Below are 21,385 nucleotides of genomic sequence, written 5' to 3'. Positions count from 1 at the left end.
CAAAAAACTGCAATGAATCTACCTCAGCTGAGAAAGTGGAAACCGAGATCCTGAAGTACAATACTCCAGATATCGTAGACTATTGCTGACCTAGCAACAGATTGGAAGTATGTAAAGCCTGTCAGTGAGAAAGTACCTGATCACTAGAAGCTAAATAGGTAAAAAGAATGCAGTTAAATACTATGCAGAAGAAGAAGGTACCTAAATCCCTGTTGCAAACTAGACTGAAGGTCCAAATAAACTGACAGCCGCTGCAGTTACCCAACATGAAGAAAACATATCTCAGAGCGCAATTCAAATGAGAAAGAATCATCTGTAGCTGTTGCCTCTGCAAGCAGATCACCTGAGACTCTTGTCGTAGACCCCAATTAGTGAAAACGGGAATAAATCAACAGTAGACACTTGTTAGTACCTTTCATCTGTTAGATACATATAGAAGTCCATAAAACACTACACAGTTCCAGGAATAACATGTATAGAATGTTGATACGTTTAGGAATCTAGCCAGGTGTTCATGGTCTGGATTAGCCGTGGACCGAAAAGGTGGGCTCGATAGGACCTTTGAGCTTTTCCCAGTGTGGAATTAAATATGTACTTATGTAGTAGAACTATAAATATGCATACATATTTTCACAGATGCAGACCTCAAAAAACTGCTCACTGTGTATATGCTCCCGGCATACTTGCAGGAAGAATGCTCAATCTCAACCACCAGACCCAAGTGCTGCACTAGTGAGAATACAGAGGCCAACTGAGCGGAGGGAATTCCATTCGAGATAAATATCTGGATACGAGAGGGCATCTATCTCTGCCGCTGACAAGTCTTTTTAGCAAGAGAGTGAGCGAGGCACATGGAAGGTCAGAGCGAAAAGAAATAGTTCTAGAACTGGGACCTCCCTTTAAGGTACTATCCACTGAGAACTCCCAGAAGTTTTTTTTTTTTTCCAATGGTCACGAAATTGACGGAGTGAAAAGCTGCCAAAAAAGACTACCGAGACTCCAAAGAGAATGAAGAAAAAATTCCTTCTTGGGAGCTAGAAAGTAAAATTTTACTCTGCAAAATAGAGCAAAGTAATGGCCGAAGGCCCAAGAACATCCAGAGAAAACAGAAAGTGGGACGCTTGTAGAGAAGACAAAAACAGTCTGCGCCAACTTGACTAAAGAGAGAAAAAATAGAGACATGCTACGAAATCTAATGAGATCACACGAGGGCTCAAAAGAGAGATCAAATGAGAGACCTGGCTACATGCACTCTGTAACCTAGAGTGTGCCCGAAATGCACCACCCGTTGCTTGACCTGACAACTCTGCCAATAAGACTGTCTGTAATGAACCAGACATCTAGGAAAGGATAAAACGAGGAGACGTTGTTTCCTGAGCGCCGCTGCTACTACGACCATAACTTAAGAAAAAATTGCGCGGAGCCGACGCAAGACCGAAGAGCAGGGCAAGAAAACTGGTAATGAGGACCTTCTCATCATCCTCGTATCGTGGACATTATTCCTCCTATACTGAGATGTACTAAGATGTACCGACCCACACCCATAAGAAATGAATGTGGTACTTGCAACCTGGATTGACCACAACTGAGGACAGGATGCTGGGCTTAACGGACTCTTAGACTTTCCCCGTATGACAATACTCATATACTAATAGCAAAAATGCACAGGAAATGAAAGAATCCCCTTCCAATTGAAAGGAAGGTCTGGAGTGAGGACGTATAGAATGAAAATGAAAGGATCACCATATGTTGAGCGTGGACTGAGACACACTGGCCTTTAATTTTACCGGATCTCCCCAAACCTCGTATCATGTCATGCCTCCTTCCTCACTGAGATGTACAGAGATGAACAGATGCACACTCACGAGATATGAATGTGGTATTTGCAATCTGGATTGACCCCATCTGAAAACAGGATGGGGACTCTTGGCCTTTCCCATTATGGCAACACTTATGCCATTATGGCAAAAAATGCACAGAAAATGAGTGAATCTCCTTCCAAGAGAAAAAAAACTCCGGAGAGAGGAAGAATAAAATGAAAATACCTATTACGGAAAAGGTGGTGAATTTGTGCCACAGGAGACAAGACTGTACCTGACGTCAAGAAAGCTTGAAATAAGACCCTAAAATCTGTAAGGAAGAGAAAGGGATAGCAGATGTTATGGATGGTCATACTGGACAAAACCAGAATGTTTATCATGTGCCCAGGCTGAATAGATAGAGGAAATAAAAATACAAGTAGATAGCGTGAGGACCTCCCACTATCCTTAAGTGGGAGAAAATGCAAATTGACCGGATAACTTTACTCCCTAAGTGGACATATATCTTTGTAAGTCCTAGAAGAAAACTAAGATAACACATGAGAAACTCCAAGACAGTTGGAAAATAGAGAAGACGTGAATAAAACATGCCTTCTAAAGCAGCTGAGAAAACTGGGTGCTCGATAGACAGGACTGAGTCTCCTAGAATATGAGAACCATCTGAACCATGTAGCCTATGCAGCTGTCATCTGCTATGCCAAAGAGAACGCATAGCCATGAAAGAAAATTGCTGAAAGGAAGTAAGACCTTATGTCCAGAATTGCAAAGTACGCAACAATTGAGTATCAGACAATGTATTTCATTGCACATGGCATCTGAACCATATAGCCTACGCTCTAGAGAACGTTTGTTAAGATCTTAAAACACTGTATAAGAACATCGCCACGGAGGAAAATTTCCTGAAAGGAATTAAGATCTTATATCCAGCATTGTAAAGTATCAAACAATAGACTATCCAGCAATATAGTTCTATCCACATGGCACCTGAACCAGATAGCCTATGTCATAGAAAATGTTTGTTAAGTTCTTAAAAACACTGTATAACATCATAGCCATGAAGGGAAATGCTTGAAAGGAACTAAGATATTATGGCCAGATTTGTAAAGTACTAATCAATTGACTATTAGACAATGTAGTCCTATTCACCAGGAAATGAGAAAGACACAGAGTGACGTACACTGGACCCCCATAAAAACTGTGCTAGACAATAGCGAAGACCTTTCCTCCAAACATCACACACAAGGGAAAGGAATAGGAAAATGATTATTTTGGAGCTGAGATACAATTTAATTCGCCCCATTGTAAAAAACAGAGAATTCCCGACTGAGCTGCACTTTGAATCGGAGTCTTGCCAAGAACAAAGAAATCGCCAACTGAGCTCCACTTCAATTCACAACATTGCTAGCAACCAAAAAGTCCCCGACGGAGAAAAAACAAGAGGGAAAAACAAAATGAGCGCCATTCGCATCGTAGCATTTCGTTTTTTGTTTTTTTTAATAGCTTGAAAAATACATGTAAAAATTAATTGCGGGGAAAATATACTACCAATTGCCCCAACTACCGGAGAAACAATATCTCCTTTCTATTGCACAAACAGCCAAACACAGTAAAAGCAGAAAAACGCTGCCGCGTCAAGGGAAATTGCAGCTGCAGGCAAAACAATGGCGGCCAAGCGCGCCAAAATTAGAAGAATAAAGTTTGGGGGAGAAAACCACTGACCGGACCGACAAAGAAGCAGGAAATCCGTGCCGCCGAAAACAGATAGCCTCTGATGCCGCACAAAACATGGTTTAGCCTCTGGCCCGAACAGGAACCGTCAAAACAGCTCCCAAGCTATACAGACCCGTCCAAGAGCGAGCACGCGCTTAACAGCTCGCACCTCTTTTTTTTTTTTTTTTTTTTTACAACTACCGCCGCTAACAACGCCGGATAGCAGAGGAAAAATAATGAAGATAACAAAAAAACGCCGATTAAAGTCACAGACGCTGACTTATCACTTTTTTTTTTTTTTAAATAGCTCCGCCAGAAAAGAAAATAAAGACTCTTCAAACAGAATAAGACAGAAGAGCTACCTGCTCGTTATAAGCCTGGGGAAAGCAAAAACTACTTCCTTTAAATTCCTTTCAATTGAATTAATTCTTTAAAAACAGCTGCCTATTATGGACTCTGACTCCCTGCTGCGTCTTCAATGTCAAAATCCTAGCCGCTATGAGACGGGCCATCAACCTACCCCCCCTTATTTCCATACTTATAGAGTTGATATCTATAGTAAGCCTGCGATTTTAAGGCTTTTGGTGTAGGAGTTCATTTATTGCCATTTGAAGGGTTAATACGTGTTGTCTATTTGCCTCGGAAGATGTCTGCCCATAGTGCCTTCGTGCAAGATGGGGAGGAAGGGGGGTGGACTCGAGACACCCGAGTTTAACACCCCAGAGGCTGTCAAAGAAAGAAAAGAAACCCTGTCAAGCCTCTAACTACGATTCCAGGCACAGAAGAAGTATTATAAATATTTCTGTAATATCTTATAGAGAAAAAAAGAGAGAGAGAGACTAATGGGCTCACTTCCTACCTGCTGAGAGACTGAGAAAATATTGAGGCTAAGGTCACATGGCCAGGGCTCCTATTGGCTCCCTAGAGTCAGAGTTTTTCTCAGTCTCCACCTGCTGGTAGGCGGGCACAACCCAACAGTCCAATCCTGGTCCGGTCCGGAGGGACGCTAAGGAAACTAAGAGGCTCATTTTCAAAGCACTTAGCCTCCCAAAGTTCCATAGAAACCTATGGAACTTAGCCTCCCAAAGTGCTTTGAAAATATGCCTCTATGTATACAATTCTTTCAAGCATTCAGTTTTAATGGTATATATTAGTTAAAAGTAGAATACTCTATGAACACCTCACCCGCCCCATGCTATATTGTTAATATCTCAAATGTTAGCAGTTAGTAATTGATTCCATTATACCTACTATAAACCTATTGAGTACTGTACATAGAAACCACATACACTACAGAAGGCCAAACATACTAAGAATCTTTCCTACAGACAAAAAAAAAAAGATGCCTGTCTTAACAAGTCTAAGCCAAAGTACTTATGGCCTATAGCTACAGTTGAAATAGTGGTCCAAACCAAAAGCCAAAAAAACTTTAACTGTGCTATACAGAGCAGGAGAACTACTTGAAGTACAGAGCCTCATACTTTTTATGGAAATATTTAAGCTCTAAACTCAGAGTTTAATCTTGATTTGACCTTTATCTCTTTGGAAACATGCTTACCTGAACAAGTTTTACTGCTTTGTTTAAGCCAAGTTCCGTACTTGCTCAGTGGCAGATATCCAGTTTTAAAATACAGTATACTTAAGACGTTAATTAAAAGAAAGCATTTGCTCAACAGTAGTATCAGCACATTAACAGAACTCTATATTTTAAGTTTAAATGCAAAACACTGGCATATCAATACAATTAAGTCTCCCTTCTATTTGTAGCAAATGCCCTCAAGTGACTAGAGCCCCAAATTAACAAAATTATCATTGCTAATGCAGTTTCAGCAAGCATAGCCAACTGGTAGCCTAAAGCCATAAACAAAGTTTGTACTTTTATACAGCCCACAGAGCTGGGGCACCTATTGTGGGATAGAAGGAGCTTGCTTCTCTTATGGAAAGAGGAAAGGAGCTTAGTAGATGAAATAAAGCTTGGTTCTGACTAGCTCAGTGCCATTTGTATAGTAAAAGAGAAGGAACACCACAACAGGGAAGTAAGATCCAAATGGTAGAAGCAGTACCACTGCAGAAAATCTGTATAACTAAGGAGAAGATGGGGAAAAGATAATGTGTCAATTTGAATATGCTAGTTTTTGCATGCAGGTCTTTATATGGAAAGAGAGAGACAGCTCACGTCTTTCAAAAGACTCCCCAGATTCCCTCAGAATTCACTGGTCAGAACACCTGATCCCTCCCTCCATCAGTGTAAGTAATATGATCACTACCACAACATTCTCCTACTAAGAAAGAAACAGTAGAACAGTCCTTCTTCTGTGAGGATTCATTTTCAAATATTTAGTATGGGACATTAAAAAAAAAACAGCAGGGTACATTGAAAGGGACAGATTAAAAAAAACAAAGAATGAAGGTGCAGGAGCTGGAAGAAAAGTAAGAGACCAGAAGGGGAAATGCAAGGACTATGATTCAGAGGGGAAAATGGAAGAACTGGGAATGGTATTAAAGAAAAAGGGTTAGGAAATCAAAAAGACTGATATGGGACAAGTAAGAAATGGGGAGGTGGAGAGCTTTACAGTACTGTATATGCCCAGTAGCACTCTAGAAATCATAAACAGTAGAATAAGTAGTAAGAGAAGAAGAAAGTCTCCAGTCCTTTAGTTATTAAAAAAGTGCTGCACACCCGATTAAATCTACAGCAGTGGTGTGATTTGCTTGCTAAAACTTACCCCAAGTACATAGCAGCAAAAGACTACAGACCTCCAGGAGTATTCCTACATCAAGAACAGCACGCCGCGGAAACAGGGAGGTAACATAGCATCAGGAGAACACATCCAATACAGAGGGGATGATAACTCCTTTATGCTGGTGCCAAAACTAACACCAAAGAGCAGATCTCCCCAATGAGCTCCAGAGTTGGTTTAGGGAGCAGAAAAATGATGTGTCCACAATGCAGGCTGAAATAGCTATGATGGTGGGACATCTCCACAGGACATTGCTGAGATCAGAGGGAGACCCACCTAGACAAACAGGCTGAGATAATAGCCCCTGTATAGAAGCAGATGGCAGGCCTGGGGAGAGCTACTAGGGATACAGCTGATAAACTTGAAGACTTGGAGAACTATGCTAGATTCAGAGAGGTTTTGTAGTACACCCAAAACAGCAAAAGATCACTAAAAAGAAGGGACTGCCTATACGCGCTCCATCTGTAACAAGTCTAAAGCAGTGTCTTAAAAGGTGGATTTTAAAAAAAAAAACTTATTGGACAGCTTTTTTATTTATTTTAAAGTTTCCCTTATCTAGATATAAATATCATTAAATAAAAATTTAATATCTCTAAAACTGCTTAAAAAATTATTGTAGCCAGTAGCAAAAGTAGTTATAAACTCTGTATTGTGTGCTCATTTTTATACACTGTTCTCTATACAATACAGGTTGCAGTTTCAGTGAGGATATCCTATTTCCTGATGGGTTCATCTTTACTGTTGTTGGGAAGCCTGGTGTTATAAAGATGGAAATATATTGAAATTAAATATATTGAAAGTAAAATTAAACTCTCCTTTCATTGGGGCACATGGAATCATATATCTTCATCTGTTTTGTACTAGTTTACCTTTTAGATACACAAATGGATTATTCTGTTTTGTACATGTTTCAGGGGCAAGTGGTTTATAAGTCAAAATAAAAATAAATAATTTGTTTCATGCAGATCTTTTTTGTTTATACATAACTAAATGGGCTATAAGCCCCTAATGCAGTCCATTGGTTTTTTCATGTGTTCTTCGAGGGACTGAAATGTGCTTATGTTTCTTCATTCAGGACAAAGTTTAGCATTTTCTTTTTGTTTCATTAATTTTTATTACATTTTAACTTCAAAAAATAGTTAACTTATCTTCTATCTCAAATCAAATCCACAATCGGCAAAAACCTCTTGAAGTATTGAAAATGTATGTTTTTTATAAATGTTTACTTGCTTTTCATGTCACATTTTTATTAATGTAAAAATGCAGCATTTTTACATGAAAATATTAACATGGAAGTATTCTCTCTGCAGCAATGTATACAGCATGCTGCAGTAGACTATTTCCAGGTGAATTTTTATATTTGCAGAGACAGGAAACCAGGGACTGTAATTATGTAGTTACTTCAATAATGAAATGGTTTGAAAACTGCTGTTTAAAGAGTCGCAGTCCAATAAATCTGGAGCCAAGAGAGAAAATAATTTGATGCATGGAATAGAGAATGACGTGGGGATGGTGACAGGGGACAAACTTTGTCCCCGTGTCATTTTCTACTTTAAAGCCTATTAATGAACTGGACTGTTATTTATGTTTAAGTGATGCCTACAAAGATATTTTGATTTTTTTTGGAAAAACAAGCAAACACTGGCCACAACTAACAAAATTTGCATGGGGGATCCTGTACATCCTGCTACCAGCACATCTTCTAAGAAGACAACTTCTATTCCAGGAAGGACTGTAGAAGACAGGACAGCTAGATTTTGTGACAATAGTAAAATCTGTCATTTTGTAGCCCTCGGAAAGACATCGGCCAATATTCAGAGACATTTAACCAAGAGGTAAGATTCCTGCCCAGTTAAATTGCTCTGCCCATCCCTGTCACTGCTATTCAGCAGCACTTAATCAGTGAGTGCTGCCAAATGTCGGTGTAGACCACCACAGCACTCTCCACTCACCCCCAGATTCTACTTAGCATTCTATGCTGAAATCTAAAACCCAGCGCTGAAAATAGGCACTAACACACTACATTGCGCAATATAGCTGGTTAGCCGCTATGCACTAACCATGAATATTCAGCAGAGATTGACATTTTGTTTCACTTCCCTAACTTCTAATGTTCTCTGTAATTCGATGTGTGTGGTATAGCCTACATTCACAATAAAGAAAGCCAGCAAAAATTTTGTGTGCATAGTTGCTAGGCATGTGAACTTCCTTTTTGACCCCCCATGTGTACGCACATGTGCCAGGGGCGTAGCTACAGGTGGGCCTGGGTGGGCTCAGGCCCACCAGTCAGGTTCCTTGTCTTCTTATATGTCAGAAATCCTGCATAGCTGCAGTACTGCTTGACTCACATTTATTTATTTATTTATTGGTGCTTATATCACACATAATCAGAATGTTAATTATTCAGTTCTATGTGGCTTACAATCATTAAGATTAGAAAATACATACAATATATTGTTACAAGTATGAGGAAAACATTAATAGTAAGATTTTTGTATCATTCACGTGCAGGAAGTGCCTCCTGTGAGCACATTGCAGCTACAATTTACCTACCGCTCCAGCCTCCAGGAAGCAAGCAGCAGCCGACCTCCTGCCTACCTTGTGTGCTGCTGTTTGGGCCTGGAGTCGGGCTTCAGGGCACACTACAAGTTTACCCCTTCCGAGTCTGCTGTGCCTCAACTTCCCACAGCTGCTGCTGCTGTACTGCAGGCAGCTCTTCTACCCTCTGTTCCTGTTGCCTACCCCCGCTGCCTATGCGCACCAGATACAGCCTGGGTATTTGGGAGCTCCGGTGCTGGGTTTTTTTTTTTTTTAACTTAGCTGGCTGGCCCCCATCTTGTGCTGATGCGGAAATCTGGGCACTCAGATGCCAGGAGTCAGCAGCCACTGCACTGTAGCAGCATTCCTCCTCCCGAGCACAGGCTCTGAAAAGATTCTCCGTAGGATTTGGTGTACCTTCACAAAGGGGGTCTGTGAAGAAAGAGTGGAGCCTTTTTACTAAGCCGCGTAGGTGCCCATGCACGCCCAACATGCGCCAAATTGGAGTTACCGCCCGGTTACTACGTGGTCCTAGCAGTAATTTCAATTTTGGCACGCGTCCACAACGCGCGCCTGAAAAATAATTTTTATTTTCTAGCGCGAAGCAGCTATGCGCGTCAACTGTCATTTGAAATGGGCAGACCATTACCGCCCGGTTACCGCATGAGACCTTACCGCTAGGACAATGACTTGTGGTAAGGTCTCAGACCCAAAATGGACTGATGAACTATAGAGAGCAATTTAATATATTTATGCTTCAAACAGTTACACCGAAGGGCCTGAATGACGAAATTGAATGGATATCTTTGATTTGAATAGCACCCGGTTCTCCACCGGCAGCAATATAGAATTGGTCCTTTGCTGCCGGTGGAACGCCTTGGGGGGCGGGGCTTATGAACGTCATGCTGTAGCGGGTATTTAATGGGTTCAAAAAAATGCCGGCGCCATCTTAGCTTATAACGTTTGCTGAGCTGACGCTATAAGAAACACGGGGTGAGTCTAGTCTAGGTTTCAGCTACTCTTTGGATGTAGGTTGAATACTGAAGTCCGGGGAGATCATTAATATATTTCGATTTACATTGCAGGGGAATGTCCTTGAGACAGCCCATTGTGGGCGAAACGTGCATGTCAGACAGATGATCCCCTGGGTCCGACAAGTGTAATAAATTGAAAAGATAAGTAACGCTAAAGCTATATATATATGTTTTTCTAAAGTTAAGAAATAAGAAAAAGAACCGGTGAAGAGTCTGATGTTATTGAAATCGCTGTATTTTAAATGGATAGCGATTAACATCACTGAGGTTCTGGGATAAACATATGATTTGACCCTGAAGTATCTGTGTATGAGCTGTGTTCTTTTGAAAAAGGACTTCAGTATATTAAAGATCTAAAGGAGGTTTAATCTGGATTGTACGGATAGAAACAAAAAAAAAGGGCATTTTTTGTAGGTGCGCTAAAAATAATTCTGAGTGCGCCCAAACACGTGTCTACACTGCCGCAGGCCATTTTTCAGTGCATCTTAGTAAAAGGACCCCAGTGTGTTTTAAGCCTGTAAAGTGTATTGGATATTTTCCTGCACAGATTTATGTCTGAAGAGTATTTCTCCTGTTTGGCCAGCAGATGGTGCATGTTTATGCTTAAAGCCGTTACAGAGGACTGATGTCTTTCTTTATTTGGCACACAAATAATAGAAAGTGTCTGTAGTGATGTAACCAGTTTTTATTTGAAACTTCACTGTTCTGGGCTCTGACTGGTCTGGAGGTTTGAAAATTTCCTAGTAGTGCTGACTGATGCTTCAGTCCTAGCCAGAAAGGAAAAAGAGACAGATCTCTTTCCTGAGCAGTTATGTGTCCTTACCTTCCCAGGTACTGTTTAGACAGTATATAGATGTTTAGTTAGAGTTATAATTTATCCATATTTCAGTTACCTGTTATTGTTTGCCAATTGCACATTTTTTGTTCAGTGTTCAATTTTTATGAGAATAAACAAAATTGTTTGTTCGTTCTGCTTGTCTGGACTGATAAAGAATCCTGGTGTTTTGTGTGTTGGTCTGTGAATGCTTTCTGGTAACTGTGGGACCACTGGGAGCATGGCCCCAGTAACCTAGAAATCACTGGGGATAATTTGAGGGCGGGAGACTCGCCAAGAGGCGGTTGTGACCTAGTTGGTGGGAGTAGAGTACTACTGTAGAGCACAAGCAGCAGGTGCAGGTGGACCTGAGCTATGCTGGGGAAAGACCCTCTAAGTGGCCGCGGGGTGACCCCAAGCGGGTGGCTAGGCATTTCGTGACAGGGTCTTTTACTAATGAATAGTGCATGTTTTCTGCTGCAGGGACAATAGGAATAAAATGAGTCCTATGTCAAATAACATGAGCTAATTGTTAGTAAAAGGTCTCCAAAGTATCTGGCAGTGAAGGGATTTTGTGTTGCTACTATTGAGGTGCTACCAGAATTTGAACACATCTTTACTATGGAAAGCTATAAGAGGAAATATTCTAGCTATGTTCTGTATGCTACAGGTTCCACAGTAGGTGGAAAAAAAATCTTGATGTTGACAGTGTACCAGTATGTGGTTTATCTTGATGAAGGACAGCTGTTGGTCAGATTATTTACTTAGAAATCCATCATCAAGTGCACTCAAAGGCATTATTTAACAGTATCCCAAGAGACACTACTCATAATTCTATACATATCTTCCAATATTCAGTGCTATTTAACCAATCAGCAATGGCAGATGACTACTTAAATAGCATTTAACCGCAAATATTCAGCAGAAGATAACCAGCTTTATTTGCAGATGATATGTTTTCAATAAGTCAACCCCAATGACAACTGTCTGCTATTACAAGGGAAATTCAAGACTTTGTCAGATTGTCTGGGTTCAAAGTAAATATGACAAAACCTGAACTGGCGAATGTCTCCTTATTTGAAGAGCAGATGGGGACACAGTGGGACATTTCCCATTCAGATCATCTTCAAGGCCTATTAGGTACTTGAGGTACAGATTCCAAAGGATCCCCTCACAGTTATACCGGGTGAATTATTTCTCTTTGGTGCAAACAGTCATATACATGGGGATATGGGGAGATATTAAGCCATGCCTGGTTGCGGCAGACAGCCACCTTTAAAATTATGATTTTGCCCTGATTTTTATATTTGTTTCAGACTTTGTCATTACTTGTTCCTGGTAAAGACCTCATGTTTTTGCAAAGGAAAGTGTCTGCCTACATCTTTAAGAAAGTGCTGATGTGATCTAGGCAAGAAAGGTGTCTAAGTTCTAGATCTGTGGAAATACTTTTAAGCAGCACAATTAGCAGCGGAGATGGAATGCACAAGACTTATCCTAGGCTTAGGCGAGTACTGTCCAGAACTTCTGAAGCAAATCACTTTTGGGGGTTATGTATGAGCTGGACTCAGGACAGGAGAGAAGGCTGAGAGGGCAGCCCCTACATGGATTTAGTAATCAGACTTTGGGTGAGCCTTGGGGAGTGCTTCTACCTGGGAAAAAGTGAGCTCAATCCAGCGGTTCCCATCTGGGTCAGCATCTTCATTTCTGCATAAAGGACGAAGCCAGGGCTGAGAAATTTGGCTCGGTTTTTACAGATAAAATATTAAACTTTTTTGAAGCACTAACTAAGCATGTTAAGTTTAGGAATACCCCCATTCCGCCCATGACCTTCCTATTTCCGCACCCCCTTTTTGAACTAGTGTATAAAATTTGGCCATGGATCCTACACCTAATTTTATGCATGTATATTCCAATTAAATGTAATTAGTGCCAATAATTGCTTGTTAAGCCAATTATAAGAGCTAATTAGCTTGTTAATCGGACTTTTATAGAATTTGGGGGTTGACGGGCAATTTGGTAACTGGGTGCCCACATTTCAGCACCAGTAGCACGCGTGAAGAATATACAGAATACCTGCACTTTTAGAGGTAAGTGTACACATATGCACGTGAGAGGCAGCAGAACAGCTAAGCGCTATTCGGCAAGGGCCCATAAGTGGCAGAGTGTATAAATGCAAGGGGTGGGACATGAGCAGTGCTGCCATTTATGTGCGCCACTTCCAGAATACTGTCAGTTACTCACATCCTTGCCACATTTAGGCACCACCAGTTATGTCAGATCTGTGTTTGGTGTAAATACAGGCACCTAGATTTTAGGCACTTGATACAGAGTTGTGCTAGTATTCTATAATTGCATCTGGTTACCCAGATGCCAATACAGAATTGACTCTCACGTGATGGCACTGGGGCACCTAAAAGGAGGCACCCACTAATAGAACTGCCCCCTTAAGGCAACATTACTTACATCAAACCCATAGCTGGTGAACATACATGCCCACGCCTAAATGATAGTATTATATAATTTACTTACATGTACTCCGCCCAAATTCTGTCCACCTGCATGACCACAGGCAAATTATGTGCCATGAAATCATGGAACATACTCTTGCGCTAGTTATTTTCTACAAGAGACCACTTACATGCGTAATTGGACTAAAAGAAACCCTGACATTTGTGTGTCTTCTTTCCGCCTACAATTGGTTGGCTCCTTATAGAATTACTTCTTTTATGAGTCCATCAACTCTAATGAATTGTCAGACCACACAGAATGAAAAGCTCAACTCCCATCAGCTTTACTGCAAGCAAGTAACAAGTAGGTTTATGCTTTTTAAAAAGAAGTCCTTCTTAATCCATGGACACAGCAGTAGTTCATCTTGCCTAGAACTGTATTGTAAGAACTACAGGCTGAAGGCTCTGTGAGCGAGAGGGAAGCCCTTTTTTCAGTGGTTACAGTTGAAATATTGTGTCTTTTCTTTTTTGGAGAGCATGCCTTCTTGTAAATCACAAAGCTTAAACTCTAGTCCTCTAGCCCATAATACCATGACCACCAATATCATTTGTGAAAGGACTACACATGAAAGCAAAAGCATTTGGAGCAAAGAAGCCCTAGCTTTTATCTGCTGCATTCACAATAAATGCGGTTACAGTTCTTCAGCAAGCAATACTGTCTCCTTCACAGTATAAATTACTTCCTGCACTGAACAAGAGGTTAACATGACAGACAATATTTTCACCACTTTTTTTTTTTACTTCTAAAAATTTGGTGAATTCTGAAACAGACACATAGCCATCCCCAGAAACTCCTGGTCCCTTTTACTGATCATCTGGAAACTATGATTAAATCTTAATTAAATTCAAAAGGATGCCTGAGTGCATAGGGAGAGGAGTGGCCATCAGGAAAAAGGAGCAGATAATGCCTCTACATAAAGCTCAGATCAAAAGCCCCGCACTGTTCCAAACAGCGCTCTAAAAATAGAACTGAAACAGCTCGGGGCGTTATTAGACCTATGATCAGAGATAAGGATATGCAAATTTAAGCATGCAATTATATCTCATCATGGGGTAGAAGTGCGGGAGAATTGTGCCTGAGCATGTGCTCAGCACAATCCTCCCGCACTTGTTTGACAGGTCTGGGACAGGACCAGCAGACCCCAACTACCCCTGTCCTGAGCAAGGCAAAATGGGCGCTGGAGGTCCGTCAGACCTCCGATCCCCTCGATGAAGCCCCCCCCCCCCCAGGTTCAGGAAGGGCTGGAGATCCAGTGGGTCTCCAGCCTCTCCTAACTCCCCTCAGCATTTCTAAAATGTCCCTGGTGGCCCAGTGGGTGACCAACCCCCTCCCCCAGCGACAGGGGGCCTGGAAGTCCTCCCAACCCCCCCCCCCCCCTCCAACACAGTTCAGGGAGGGCTGGAGATCCAGTGGGTCTCCAGCCCCCCCCCCTAATCCCCCAGCATTAGCAAAGGGTCCCTGGTGGTCCAGTGTCAATCCTCCCACCCCCTACATTGAGTTGGAAGAGGGAGGTAGCATGCCTCCCTCCTCTTCCTTCAACACCGCCTGAAAAATGGCGGCACCCAGCCCTGCCCAGTGTATCCTGGGATGCGCTGGGCGGGGCTTCACACCATATAAGGGAGTTTCTTGGTAGAGGCAGTAGAAACAACTGCTGAATTAACTGTGCGCCATTCTGAATACCAGCCCATGCCTGGTTAACTGGATGACTGCAGATACTAGATATTCAATGCTAAATTCACGCAGAGGCCCAAATCTACATGCTGAACCTAATAGACTTACCACCCAGAAATGCCAGAAGATCAGCCCGTAAGTTCCTCAACTTGAACTTCCCCAGCTGTAAAGGAACCAAATACAAACAGGCATACGCTACTACCTTTGCGTACAAAAGCACACAGCTATGGAACGCACTTCCCAAGACCCTGAAAACCACGGACAACTTAACCAACTTTCGCAAATCTTTGAAGACATTTCTCTTCAACATAGCCTACAAAAACAATCCTTGATGAATCATACTACTCCGTACATCACCCAAACGCTCTAAAACACTTCGACACGACCTTACCCATTACCTTCTAATTAATTCCTCTTTTACTTCCAATTTATTACCGACTGTATCTAACACTATGTAACGATCATACCAAATTAACACCCTGTAAGCCACATTGAGCCTGCAAAAAGGTGGGATAATGTGGGGTACAAATGCAATAAATAAAATAAAATAAATAAATAAATGCCAGATATGCCCTGGCATTGAATATCTAGGGTTAACTCATGTGCAGCTGTGAGCAGCTTACAAGCCGCTCACCACCGCAAGCTGAATATCAGGCCCTTGGTTTTTATTTAAGGGTCTAGTCCTTGAAATTACAGTTAGCAGTTCTCTATGCATTCAGTTTCTCCTAGTGTTAATATATTATCAGGTCAGTGTCCACATATTGCTCTTAAGTACCTGCTTTTACAACAGCTGCTATTCAGGTTTTCCCCACTACTCATCCACTAGAACCCAAACTGAGTGAATTGAGTTCTTTATGGTTTTGATAGTCTTAATAACAATAATTATCATCATGTTCTCAGCTGAAGGGTCAAAAGTGATGAAGATATTACAAACAGAACACCAACCTCATGAACAAGGTACACTTTGGCTCCTACATAGATTCCCATCCGCACCACTGCGCGCACAGCTGCATTCATACCTAAAAGGCAAAGTGAAGAATGCGTTACTGGAAAATGTAAGTAAGTCGATCTGTAACTAAATACCTGGTCATCAGTTTAAGGACATGATTCTGAATGGTTTTAGATGCTTTACATCACTTTGGGCAGTTATTTGGCTGAAAAGACAATAACCAGTTGAGATTTGGTTCTAACCACAAATTAGTAGACTAGTTTGTGGTTGAACATTTCTTAAATTTGTCCTTCTATCTTTTCTTAGCCTCCAATTTATAGTTAGGATGGAAATTAGCTTCCATGTCATCAGAGTTTACCTACAATTTAAGTTACTTGCTTATAGCTGATGACTTTCGGGCAGATATTTAAAGTGATTTAAGCAGGAAGGAGAGGCTCTTGCCCACTTAAATCGCTTAGGGCTGCCCAACTGCCGATATGCAGTGACACTTTCGGCTCTGACTGGCCATGTTTAATGTGGGCCTCTCAGGAGCAGTACAGGAGGCAGAGCTGGCAGTTAGGCAGGTACTGACGTGTTCTGACCGGCAGCACAACTTTTCAGAAGATTTCAGTCGCAGCATGGGAAGACAGCTGCTGCTGTAACAGAACTGCTACCAACTAAAAGGAGCAACACACAGGAGTTCCATGTCACCAGAGACAGCCTGATCTCTCTACAAAAATACTAAATCTGAACTTCAGGTCCATGCATGCTATGAGGCTAAATCATGATTGGTTCAGCCTGTCCCCTATGTCCTGGAGTCATCTAGGCCCTCATGATCAAAAGCAAACTCCGGCGCTAGAGGCTGTTAACGCCATACTAGCGCCGGAGTTTGCAGCCGACCCATGATCAGAACCCTTGAGCGCCTGAAACAACGTACTTGAGGGCTCTTAGCGCAAGTAGCATGCAAATGCATGCTAAACAGGGCTTCCAGCATTCATCCCCAATGATCAGCGGCCAGCGCGCCAAAGATGGGGTTGCTGGCCGCGGCAAAATCAATGCCAGCTCTGAGCTGGCATTAGACTTTGCGGATCATTGGGGAGGAATGGTGAGCCCTGTCCAGCATGCAGTTGCATGCTGGCAGGCCCCCGTTCCCCCCCAAAGCAAACGCAAACAGGGGACTGGAGGTCCGGTGGACCTCCGGTCCCCCCGACGATCCGACCCCCTCCATGCCCAAGGAGGGCTGGAGATCCGGTGGGTCTCCGCCCCCCCCCCCCCGAACCCCCATAAATCGTGGTGGCCGCCTCCGGCAAAACGCTATCCCACCCTCCCTCCCACTCAGCAACGGGGGGAGGGGGCTGGAGGTTCGGTGGGTCTCCAGCCCCCAAAACCCCAAGAAATTGTTGTGGCCGCCACCCTGTTATCCATCAACGGAGCGTTCTGAATCCCTGGTAGTCCGTGGTCACCCACCCTCCCTGCCGGCCCCCCCGGCTGGCCCCCCTACCTTTTGTTGGAGGAGGGACGCAGCCTGCCTGCCTCCCTCCTCTTCCTGTCGACGCCGCTGCAAAATGGCGGCGCCCAGCCCCGCCTATTGCATCCTGGGATGCGCTGGGCGGGGCTACAGCCCAGACCTGTCAAACAAGTGCGGGAGGATTGTGCTGAGCGCATACTCGGCACAATTCTCCCGCACTTTAAACATGATAATCAAAGATAATAGCGCTGCTTAGATTTGCATGCATTATCTTTGATCATCGATGCAGAAAAGCCCTGTGCTGTCCCGGCGCTATTTTTAGGGCGCTGTTTGGAACAGCGCAGGGCTTTTGATCATCTGGGCCCTAGTATCTGTAGCACTGGGGATAAAACTTAAGGAAGAGTCTCCCAACCCCTTTGCCAGTAAAAGAATGCCACCTGGAGTGACAGAGGAGAAACTTGGGGGTAAAGAGACATGGTTTCAATGACAGAACTATTAGAAAAGGAAATGCTGAAAACAATGAAACCCTGGGAGGAGTATTGTAAATCTGTCAGTGTGATAATACCTCTTTTCACAGAGCGTGAACAAGCATCTGTGATTTTAATACTGTACCTCCTACTTAAATCACCCACTTATAATGTGCTGTGTGCTTTACAATGCAAACAGAATCAGTTGATAAATCCCATATACCATTTAGACTGTGGAATACAGTACAGAGGATGGCAACAATAAAGGAGTTTAAACTATCCTTAGGGCATATTTTCAACCACTCCCTTGGATGGTAATTTAGCTGAACATGGCTGGCAAGGTGGTTCTTCTGACAACCAAATTGTATGCAGGAGAAAAATTCCTCCAATTACAGCTGCTGTGCAATTACACATAGTACTTGTGAAAACAGATACCTCTGGAGTTCAGTGAAGTTTATCAAGGGGCTCATTTTCAAAAGAGAAAAGTGTCTCAAAAATGCCATAGAATGGCATTTGGACGTTTTTCTCTGAAAATTATCCAAATTGTTATTTTCGAAGCTCGGATTGGATTTGGGCGTTATCAAAACGTGTGCATTGTTCTCTTGGACTTTTCTTTTTTTTTTTTTTAAATGGTATTAAAGATAGATGCACTGAGCACAAAAACATCTAGCTAATGGTCATTTTTGAAACAAAAAGCTGGACGTTCTTCTGTTTTTTGAAAATGGCCATGAAAACTTTGTTTTTTTAAATAACTTCAGAGCTTTATGGAGTCTACAAATGCACTATATCTGTGACAATCAGGTTTTAGGTTGGGATACAACACCGAGACTATCATTGCTGCTCTTCTGAGTGAGCTCCACTCCCACCTAGAGCAAGGCAAGATAGCTTTGGTGGTATCATTGGACCTATCGGCTGTGCTCGATATAAGTAACCACGCCCTTCTTCTCGAGTACCTTCACTCTTTAGGCATTACAGGTATGGTGTATAAATGTATCTTTATTACAGCACCGGTCCTTTTAGGTCGCCCAAGCTTCATTTATTATTTATTTGCTGCATTTGTATCCCACATTTTCCCACCTCTTTGCAGACTCAATGTGGCTTACATTATGCCGTAATGGCGATCGCCATTGTCGGAATGAGAAATACAGAGTATTATTGCATTTAAAGTACAGAAAATATAAATTGGAAATGAATAGATATACAATTCATTTCAGGTATTTGAGAACAAGGATAATGTAAACATTCAATAATGTCAATGAGATTAAACAAAAAAAAAACAAAAAAAAAAGAGTTCAATGTTGACTTGTTATGGTAAAGTTGAGATGTCATGCAGTTCCTCCTTACATATCTTGTCTTGTGGTGTCCCCTAGGGATCAGTCTTATCCAGGGGCGGATTGACAGTGGTTGGGGTCCCCAGGAGGAAATGTCATTGGGGCCTCCCCCGGCCACTGCCCGCCACCCCTCTCTTGCACTGCCGCTGCTCTCCCTGGTCCTACCTTGAAGGGCCTAGTAGTCTAGTAGCTTCTTCAGGGGCAGGAAAATACCCTATTCTTTCCTGCCTGCTATTGCTACTGTGCTTGGTGTTTTCCACAATGGCTGCTGAGACTTACACAGTAGATCGTGGGTCTCGGCAGTCTTGGCTGCCACTTTTAAAACACACTGGCGCCGGCATGTAGCAGCAGCGGGCAGGAAACAGTGGGATTGTTTCCTGCCCACACAAAGGCCACTTGACCATCAGGCCCTTCATGGTAGGACAGCGGAGGGCTGCAATATGTTGCGGTGGGCAACCAGGCAGAGCCTCTGGGCCCTTGGGCACTGCATGGTTGCCCGAATGGTCAGTCCACCCCTGGTCTTATCACCTTCACTATTCTATATAAAGCTTTTTAAAGCTTCATACTGGGCAACGCAGACAGTGTTATCCATAGGTGAGAAATACTGGCTTGCTTGTCCTCAGAGAATCGCTTGTTTACTCTTTCCAAAAATACTAGGACTAGGGGGGACACAATTAAGCTACTATACAGTAAATTTAAAACAAGTCAGAGAAAATATTTCTTCACTCAACATGTAATTAAACTCCGGAATTCGTTGGCAGAAAATGTGGTAACAGCAGTTAAATTAGCAGAATTTTAAAAAAGGTTTGGATAGTTTTCTAAAAGAAAAGTCCATAAGACATTATTAAGATGAACTCGGGAAAATCCACTGCTTATTTCTAGAATAAGCAACATAAAATCTGTTTTTACTCTTTTGGGATCTTGCCAGGTACTTGTGACCTGGATTGGCCACTGTTGGAAACAGGACACTGGGCCAGATGGACCTTCGGTCTGTCCCACTAAGGCAACGTTTATGTTCTTAACTATGACAGAAAAACAGATTTGATTGGCTCCACAGAAAAGATTAGACTGAGGAGGTCTCAGGAGACAGCGGCAGGTGGGAACAGGTATGCATGCACGATGAACCTACTCATAGGCTTCTGGAAAAGGTTCTGGGGTACTGTTTCCCCACACTGGGCTCAGTAGGTGATGTCACTCTTAGGTGAAGATTTTATAGACCTGCTTGTACTCTAAGAAAAGCAATAAAACCGACACATGGACCACTGAGTATCTGGAAAAGGCTGGCTAACCCAATCCATTTACAATGAAGAGCCTGCAGGAATGCAAACAGCTCCAACTAGTCTTTCAGTGCAGTGACTGGAGAATAATCTATCCTCTGTAGAAAATCATATTGTCTATTCACAATAGAATCTTAATGAACAAAATAAATACCATCCATCCCTACAAGAGGTTTTGTCCTCCAAAGCAAAAGAAACAGAGGTATTACAGCAGCTGAGAAATATCAATCACCCAGCCAAAATTGCTCATATTGCTCAGGTATAAAATAGCCTCAACACTAACTTCTATAATTAACCTGTCTCTTAAGACTGGACAAATCCCTCATGATTGAAAAAAAGAACTTTTTCCCTAGTAACGGTTAAAAAGCTTAAAATTCTTTTCCATTTCTGTACTGTTAACGACCAGATACGTTTATACAGCTAGACCAGATGCCCTTTTCAACGTGATTTTTAGAATAGCCTGCCCAGTACAATGATTCTAATAAATCTGCTAGAGATCAGGAATTCTTCACCCAGTTCTCAGGACACATCCAGCTAGTTGACTTTTTAGGATACCCAAAATGAATATACATGAGATAGATTTGCATATAATGGAGGCAGTGCATGCAAGTTTGTCTCATGCATATTCATTCTTATCACTTTAAATCATTGAAGTATACTTGTATAACATATCTAAAAAATATATAATTTTATTCAAATCATATACATCTTTAACATTATAACATAGTCCAACCCAAACCATGAGAGGAGTTAGCCATGCTTGCCAAAGTTATCACAGTCCAAAAAATTCTAAACGTTCAGTTCTCATGCAACAGATGAAGGCAGTCCTTGACTTCACTTTCATAGGTGAAAACAATTCTTCACTTAAGTATACTTGACTTTGCTGCTGCTGAACAATCAGATGATGACCACCTTATTCAATGTCTAATTCCATAAATTGAACTTGAATAATTAGAATAACACTTGCATATGTTGGAAACTGCAAACATAAAGGTTTGCAGTTCGTGCTCCAAACACTCCAACCTTTCCATCAGGTTAGTCTCTACATGACTGCATGTTTTGCTATACTGGCGTCCTC

The 21,385-nt window shown here is 42.2% G+C and overlaps 1 protein-coding gene across 4 annotated transcripts in view; it reads right to left on the bottom strand.

Moving 5' to 3' along the window:
• PFKP (phosphofructokinase, platelet) overlaps nucleotides 1-21,385 on the bottom strand; it is a 193,550-nt gene that overhangs the window by 131,724 nt on the left and 40,441 nt on the right. For all 4 annotated transcript variants that reach the window (XM_030198897.1, XM_030198914.1, XM_030198904.1 and 1 more), the window contains exon 2: nucleotides 15,782-15,855. In XM_030198897.1, coding sequence (XP_030054757.1) covers nucleotides 15,782-15,855 — 74 coding nt within the window. The remainder of the gene's footprint in view (nucleotides 1-15,781; nucleotides 15,856-21,385) is intronic.

The sequence above is a fragment of the Microcaecilia unicolor genome, chromosome 1 (assembly GCF_901765095.1).
Source record: "Microcaecilia unicolor chromosome 1, aMicUni1.1, whole genome shotgun sequence".
Lineage (NCBI taxonomy): Eukaryota > Metazoa > Chordata > Amphibia > Gymnophiona > Siphonopidae > Microcaecilia > Microcaecilia unicolor.
Note: the sequence above shows the minus strand (reverse complement) of the source record. Positions and strands in the feature narration are given on the sequence as shown.